Raw genomic sequence first — 8,094 nt, 5'->3', positions numbered from 1 at the left:
ATGTAACATACTCATGGGTTGTTGTCACTTTATCAACCATCCTGTGACGAGGTATCTATTAAATATCTGTGTGTGTGTAGGATTGCACCTCAATGGGGATGTAGAGCATGAAACCTGGTTCCCCAGTGTGAGTCATGCTCATGACTCTGATCCCGTTGGCATAGCCCACACTCATCTCCTGTAAACACACATACACATAAACATGGTCAGTTTACTCCTCTTGGCAGGGTGAAGAGACAGACTGATGAAACAGTCATTTAAAAAAAACAAGCCATCAGCTTTGCTGTATCTAGCTTTCCCTACCTTACAGAACATGGAGGGGAAATGGTGAGGTGTCATGGAAACATATGACAGTTCAGCAAGAACATCCATAGCTCGAGGTCCAATCAGATTTAAAGCTGAGAAGAATAAGAGTTATAAACACTTAACAGACTTTCTGGTTAACAAAGCCCACATCTGATGTTATATTACACATGCAAAAACAGAATCTGGTACAACTGTTGCTCACATTTTACACAATTAAGATGACTGCATTAAAAATACACAAGATCTACTTTCAGACATGTAATTAATGCCATCCCTCCACAGACTTCATCCCTCTGGTGTCTGATTTTTAAGGTTATTTAAATAACTGGGTTACAAGTCGACAGTGGATTGTTTTGACTTTTTGCATTGTTTCTCCTTTTAAATGTTATATGAGCACTAGATGGCGATATCAGAGCAGAAACCCCAGTTGCTGCATGCCTACCAGTGTACTTCCAGCTGACATCCTCCAGGTGGAGGTGTGGGTCATTAGGCATGTGCTTCTTTATCCAGGACCAACAGTGGACCTGCTGGTCCGTTGGAGAGATGATGAAGAAGCTGGACAGCAAATGAGAAAGTAAGCAATTTTTAAAAAAATCTGTCATGTACTAGTATCTACAGTGCCACTGCACAGATGTTTCAAACCTGTTCTTGCTGAGGCGGACCACACTGCAGTCGTTCTCATAGCCACCTCTCTCATTCAGCATGCCGGTGTGGACAATGTGTCCAACGGGAACATCCAGGTCATTGGCACAGAGATGTTGCAGCAGTTCCAAGGCTTGGTCACCTGTTGACTGAGCCATCAGGACAGAGCAGAGGATTTAACCTGAATACTTTTAAAGCTAAATGCATTAATTAAAATTGCCTGCATAATTTAAAGAGAAAAAAAACCCCAACAACAACAAAAAATTTTTCGAGTAGCTAGTACAAACATACATACATAACACTGATAAATATCATATGCTAACTGGGTATGACCACATAGACAACAGTAGGTAGCACAGCAGCAGTTTTTCCCCTCTCTGTAACCCAGTTCTAATTCTAAGTTTTCCAAAGTGATTCATGACTCACAGTCAGTTCGAATTTGGTGAAGGAGGACATGTCGATGACACAGACGGCCTCTTTGCAGCATTTCACTTCTGCTCCAACTATGTCAAACCAGTCTGGCTTATAAAAAGTCTTACTCTGGTCCAGGGACAGCAGATCTACAGAGAGAAACAGTCCAATTCAACCAAGTAATTTAATTCATTAGACAAAACTGCCTTAAAATCCGTCAAAATCATTTGCAGTCCAAGACTTTGACTAAAGTATTTTTGTACCACTGCTTCTCACTGAGACAAACCTTTTCCTGGAGGAACAAAGTACTTGGGCCTTTCAAAGCCATGTTTCTCCATCCACCGAGCCCCCTGAGTGTCCAGGCGGTCGTACAGAGGACTGGTCCTCAGCTGGCGTCCGGTCTGGAAGTCCCACCGGGGAACCTTCAGCTCATACAGCAGGGCTGAACATTGACACACAAATATTAGAAGGAGAGATAGCAGAGCAAGAATTAGAATATACTGCACATTATAATAAATATCCAACACCTATAGGATTTATAATAATTTAGCTAAAGCAACAGCAGAAATTAATTATTTAGTAGTAGTAGTAGTAGTAGTATTTATTTATTGTCATTGTCAAGAACAATGAAATTACGTTTGGGGCTTCCATACAACCCAAAAAAAAGAAGAAAATAATAAATACCCCTTAAAACCCAAGTGTACATATTTAACCCAGTGTGACTCCAATGCAATAGACAATACACCAAGGTTCAGATGACTATACAGCCTTTGTCTACTTAAAAGCATGAACCAAACGCCCAACAAGGCTCACTACTCACGCATGACTTCCATCACTCTGTGTCTCAGGAAGGTTCGGCTGCTCTGCAGGTTGCCAAAGCGTTTGATGTCCAGTGGCCAGACATTGGTGGTGGGGTAGCCATAGGTCATCCACTCTGCCAGGTACCTGGATACCAAACCACACAACAGGCCATTTATCCCTTCTTGTAATGCAAAAAAGGCACGTCCACAACACAGTCTTGATCGCTGCAACTGATAAACCATGGCTGAATTATTTCAGGTGACCCAATATTGATCACTTGCTTATGTCTAGTCTTAACAGATACACTATATATATATATATATATTTGTTCTTACTTTCCAGCCCCTCCAGCAAAGGCCAGGCCTGAGGAGTTCATCCCTGCCAGCACATAGTACCCAGACACACCTGGGGTCTCACCCATCAGACAGCGCATATCAGGTGTGAAGGACTCCGGACAGTTGACCAGCTGATGGATCTCAGCTGACTCGAGACTGGGCATTCTCCTCAGCAGGGCACTGAGCATCGGCTCTGAAGGCAGAAAACAAAAAGTGCTCTAAAATGTAGCAAATGCAGATGATAATTTAATACAGTTTACTCTAATTAACTTAAACAACCAACAACACCATAACCAAGAAATATTAGTGCTGCTTCTTGTTCTTTTGCTCACCTCTATTGTTGTACAATTACTGAAAAACCCTGAACCACCTCTCACCATAAATCATCTAAGAGTCTAAAGGTTCCAGCTGCAACCTTAACCCATGTTGTTCCATCAACAGTCCAACATGTTATTCCAAAATAAATGCTGAAAGTGAAAATTAAAAATAAAAAAAAATCTAAACCTAAAGACATCCAGGTTAGTATCACATAAGAAAAAAGAAGGCAGCAAATCTTCATATATTCGAGAATCCATAACCAAGGTGTTTTTGCCCATTAAGATGACATATTTTTAAAAATTTAATAATGGATTAACAAAATAATCAAATGAATTGCAGTTCTAACAATATCTATTACAATACATGAATATAATATACATTCATAAAATACAGTACATTCTAACATTATATATTGTGATGGATTCTTTCAACAACCTTTTCAACCCCTACACTTATAAGATAAAATAAATGGAAAAATAACGGCTTCAGAGCGATTGATCACAGACTGGTTTGGTGATGTGTGCTGCTATAATAAACTCTTATTTTATGGCAGCCTGGTATGAGAAATCTCACATTACTGGTTTAAGGCCAAGGCAAACAGTCAGGTGTATTTTTACATGTGTACAGAGAGGTGGGTCAAAATCATTTAAGGTAGCCTTAAACAGAGGTGGATAAAAATAGATATGCCCAGTCTTGCTTGCTTCCTCAGTCTTCTGTAGCTGTTAAATGAAACCAATGAAGGTCTGACTTTGTGTTGTTATTTGAGAGGCAAACCTCATATATAATTTTCAACATTTTAAGACGCAGTCTACAACTGTGGCTACTTTACAGCTAAGAAAAACTAAACACACCTTGCCTTTGTGCTACATTAATGACAGGAGAGTTGATCAAGTGTTCTTCCTATTCAGTTACTCCAGCCATTAACATTATACAATTCAGTGCTGCGGGCAAGACTATTTCAGCTGTCACTGGGCAAGCAGCAGAGTATTGTAAAGTGCCCGACTAGTATTGTAAAGTTAAAGTCCTGCAATATTAGACAGAAAACACCAACAATCTAGTAACTCAATTTGTGCAAGTATTCAGTAAAGATTGGTAGGAAAACGTCCAATTGACAGGCTGAGACCCCCAGCAGAGCCAGGCTCATAGTGGGTGAGCAATCTACATGAAAGTGGTAGATACAGCTGTTACTAGAACCTGACATTCAACATAGGTCGATAAACCATGTTCCTAAAGCTGGGGTTATTTATTTGGAACAATTTTTAATGAATAAAAATACAACATTAATACTTTTTTTTTTTTACCAAAGTGATCCCAGTCCTCCTGCATGTTCTGGATCTCCAGCTGGTTGCGACCCTCAGTGAAGATGGGTTTGGGGTTTTTCTCAAAGCCTCCTGACAGAAGGCCTCCCTGCCACGGCCGTGCATATATCCTGCCATCCATATCAATCACCACTAGCAAAGAGACACATAGAGACACATAGTTAGAAACATGTGTCTCTCCTGGCTGGACACATAGTTAGAAACATGTGTCTCTCCTGGCTGGACTTGTTTTTAGCCTTTCAGCAGGCATTACCATATTGCATATTGCTAAGCACATTATTTGGCTAAGTAAAAAGGTACAGCCTGTGCCCTAGTTTTTTCTTTTTACTATGGGACTAAAAAAAAGGACTAGACATAATTGTCGATCTGATATAAATTGCAATTCGTTAATTAATTTGCCAAAAAACAGGGAAAAAAATCATGAAGTGAATGTTCTTTAATACAGACACGATTTCAGCTGGCTACACAAATTGGACTTTAAAATTCAATAGTGTCTACTGCAAAGGTTACTTTCTAGCTTTTTAATATGTGAGACCTGGTGTCTTGGGTGGAAGTGGCTCCTGGAGAGGTTTGGTGAGGAGGTAGAAGTGTTCACATCCATGGAGGGGAACTGACACCTTCGTCTCACTAGCCTGGCCCAGCTCATAAGCCCACTGGAGCAGAAACAGTCAGAGCAACCAAATACAATCAGAACAATGTGTAGAAACAAGATACTTATAGTCACCATAGGAAACAACTGCTTCAACTAGTTTCAGAGGGAAAAAAGATTATGAAATAGAATTAAATTATTATTATTATTATTATGAAGGAGAAGGAAAAAATTGCTGCCTGTCCTGCTTACATATTTTTGACCAAGCATGACACTGAATTTCCACAGAAACAAAAGTAATTCCAAAATGTTTACAGAGGGGTTTTTTTTGTCACAGAATCCATTTCTCATAGTTTCAGTCTTATTAATGCATCTCCCATAGAGCAATCTACCTGTCCAGCACAGCTGACAAAATATTCACATTTAATGGAACCACGGTCAGTCTCTACAGCTGTTACACATCCCTTCTCTACCAGAACCTGCTGAACACTGGTTCGCTCCATGATCTGAACCCCTGAAGGAGAAGAAAGAGGAAACAAAGGACAAAAGAGGAGGTTACAATTATAGGGTGGGCCAGCAACAGCAGAATACACGATTTATGGTCTACCAAACCAAACTGCAAGTTTGTGTTACCTTGTCCAGCTGAAGCCACAGCAAGGGCATGGTTAACATCTGGTGGAGACACGACAGCATCTTCAGGAAGGTGGAGTGCGCCTACCAGGTCATGAATGTTAACAAGGGGGTGGAGTTTGGCCACCTCTTTAGGTTTAATAATATTACAATTGATCCCCATTACCCTGTGAATGAAGTGAAAGGGTCAAAAGTCATTTATGTTTTTAAATCAGTGAAAGGGGACAATCAGCTGACACTATTATTATTTTAAACAAAAACTTTTGAGTCCCCAAAAGCTTGTCCTCACAAAGCCACTAGAGCTTTACAGCTTAATCCACATAGCTGTGGTCTAAATACTAACTACAGGACTTACTTCAGCCTTGATGCGAGGCGCTTAAGAGAAATGAAGCGATCCTGATTTTGAGCCAGACACAAAGACCCTGTCTTCACATAACCTGCAACACATACCACACACCACATATGACTCAGTCTATAATTAGTATTCTAGCTTTGCAGCTTGTTTATTGCTGGTGCACATCAAATGATATCTCGGACTTCAACAAATCTGAAATGTTTCTAAATGTATTGAGACAGAAGGCAGTATGTCACAATTTGCTCCCTTGTCTGTTTTATGCTTTAGAAGCTATAATCTGGGAAGATACAAATGCAAACTGTTCTATAATCTAAATTAATAATTAACATTTTAAAAAATATGTGGTGATGTGCATGTGGGAACTGTTAACTATCAGCACCAATAGTAAAATGGTGAAAAAGCAAACCCTTCTAAGAATAAAATAGTTTTAAAAAATTAAAAAAGTTAAATATGACAAAAGCCAAATTCTGTAAATCATCCCACCTGTTTTAACCCCCGTCTCCTCCTCCAGCTGCTGGTAAAGACTACTGGAGTAGTTGGCCATTTGACACTCGATGGAAATGGGCTTGGCCACGCTGACAATACCAGCACATAGTCTTGTTGTTCCTGCACCAAGTCTGGTTAGGATAATAATGGCCAAGAAAGTATTAACACAACAATATCAAATCTAACATTTCTTTCCACTATCACCTCCTAATGTTAAAGCTATCCCTACTCTCATATAATATCAGTGGTCTGAGTCAATAACATAAAGAACATCTCTCTCTTCGTGCTAATTTTAAGACAACAAACACAATGGCTTATCTGTCATTTGTTGAGCTGAAACACTCACCTGCCCTGCTCAAGTAGTACAATATCAGTCCAGCCCAGTCTAGCCAGGTGGTAGGCCACTGATGTTCCCACAATACCTCCTCCACAGATGACAACCCGGGCCTGCCTGGGCAATGGAAGCAGCTGGGAGTCTCCACTGACAGTCAAACACCGAGGGGAAGTCCAGAGACCCCTGCCTACCAATCTATACCCCGTCTGGTGAAGCAGCCGCAGCCGGGGGAGCATAACAGGGGACAGAGCCCTGGAGCTCCGCACACAGCTGGACATAGCTGTGCTTTCTGCAATAAGAGACACGGGATCTAAAGTTACTCTATAACCTTAAATAGAGGACAGTACCACAGTGAATACAGCAACAATGACCCTAACTTTACAAATATCCTGATATAATTTCAATAACATATGATCCGTTTTCTACAGTGTGCAGGGTGTGATATAGACCTTTTGTATTATTTTAAGTTGCTGTATTTTTTTTTGATCTGAAATAATTTGATATTTGCTGTAGATAGGGTTGTGTCAATGTCACAGTTTCATTTTAATTTGGCTAGGTAGATACTAATAAAATTATTACTACACCACAATCTATACACTATACTCTGATAGTACTGCTGACCTTTTCTGCTAACAGCATGGATTAGTTTGCGTTCTAAAGTTGCTATGTCAGGGCCTTTGAAAGTGTCTACTATAAACCAGATTAAATTGTCAACACTGGAAGTCGCTAGTTTCCATAAGGTTACAAAGATGCACTGCTGTTCCTAAACTTAAGTTGCTACATTTAGCTTAACCAGACATAATCGAAAGTAAATACAACATTAAACACTTTGAATGGGGCCTGGGAAATCAGCAAGGTGAACTTACAACAGTCCTTCAAATGTCTTGCTTGTATTATAAAGACTGCTGTTAGCCTTGAAGCACTGCTTTAGCTTTACTTGTATTCTTAGCAGCACAGCTAGCTTTAGCTAACAGCATGTCGGTATCTTTGTGATTTTTTGTGATATTTAGATTAGTGGTAGATACCTAGCAGACGTGTAGATGACCAAAGTCACGCACAAAGTTCCTAACATTTGGGGGGTATGTGTTGGTACTACTAAAGTTAGCACTGCTGATAATGTTAGTCACATAGCACAGCTTAGGCTATCGAAAAGCTAGCCAATGTTTATTATTTTTGCTAACACGACGGCTAAACCAGGCAGAAAATCTTCTCTAATCATAACACTTATTTTTCACAACTACATTAAACTCACCGATTTAGTCAAGTCCAGTGATTATGATATTTCAACAGAAGGATAGTCACTAAGGTGTAACTGAAAGCCGAATTCAGAGACTCCCGTTAGTTAAGTGGTACCTCTTCCGGTATAGCCCTTCAAAATAAATTACGTCTGCGTCTTTTTAGAATGGCTCCAGTAGCGGTGGAGCGGTTATCAGCGAAAACATTGAACTCATCCAACTCAAATGCTTAGGATATATCTAGAAAGTTGCAAACCTACTTATTATTAATCTAATTATTTTTTCTAAAAAAACTTTTTTTTCTATTTTTATTGTTTGTTTGTTTTTTATTGT

The 8,094-nt window shown here is 39.7% G+C and overlaps 1 protein-coding gene across 1 annotated transcript in view; it reads right to left on the bottom strand.

Annotated features, from left to right (window-relative positions):
• Nucleotides 1-7,882, bottom strand: part of pdpr (pyruvate dehydrogenase phosphatase regulatory subunit) — an 11,304-nt gene extending 3,422 nt beyond the window's left edge. The window contains exons 1-16 of the mRNA XM_005727557.1: nucleotides 7,779-7,882; nucleotides 6,539-6,815; nucleotides 6,190-6,323; nucleotides 5,707-5,788; nucleotides 5,355-5,518; nucleotides 5,114-5,235; nucleotides 4,668-4,785; nucleotides 4,115-4,264; nucleotides 2,496-2,688; nucleotides 2,180-2,304; nucleotides 1,646-1,801; nucleotides 1,375-1,508; nucleotides 949-1,097; nucleotides 749-861; nucleotides 304-398; nucleotides 89-178 (exon numbers count right to left, since the gene is read on the bottom strand). Of these exons, the coding sequence (XP_005727614.1) occupies nucleotides 89-178; nucleotides 304-398; nucleotides 749-861; nucleotides 949-1,097; nucleotides 1,375-1,508; nucleotides 1,646-1,801; nucleotides 2,180-2,304; nucleotides 2,496-2,688; nucleotides 4,115-4,264; nucleotides 4,668-4,785; nucleotides 5,114-5,235; nucleotides 5,355-5,518; nucleotides 5,707-5,788; nucleotides 6,190-6,323; nucleotides 6,539-6,804 (2,091 nt within the window). The 5' untranslated portion in view covers nucleotides 6,805-6,815; nucleotides 7,779-7,882. The remainder of the gene's footprint in view (nucleotides 1-88; nucleotides 179-303; nucleotides 399-748; nucleotides 862-948; nucleotides 1,098-1,374; nucleotides 1,509-1,645; nucleotides 1,802-2,179; nucleotides 2,305-2,495; nucleotides 2,689-4,114; nucleotides 4,265-4,667; nucleotides 4,786-5,113; nucleotides 5,236-5,354; nucleotides 5,519-5,706; nucleotides 5,789-6,189; nucleotides 6,324-6,538; nucleotides 6,816-7,778) is intronic.
• Between the last annotated feature and the right edge of the window lie 212 nt (nucleotides 7,883-8,094).

The sequence above is a fragment of the Pundamilia nyererei genome, unplaced genomic scaffold (assembly GCF_000239375.1).
Source record: "Pundamilia nyererei isolate P.nyererei 1_Seehausen unplaced genomic scaffold, PunNye1.0 scaffold00025, whole genome shotgun sequence".
In the NCBI taxonomy this organism is placed as follows: domain Eukaryota; kingdom Metazoa; phylum Chordata; class Actinopteri; order Cichliformes; family Cichlidae; genus Pundamilia; species Pundamilia nyererei.
Note: the sequence above shows the minus strand (reverse complement) of the source record. Positions and strands in the feature narration are given on the sequence as shown.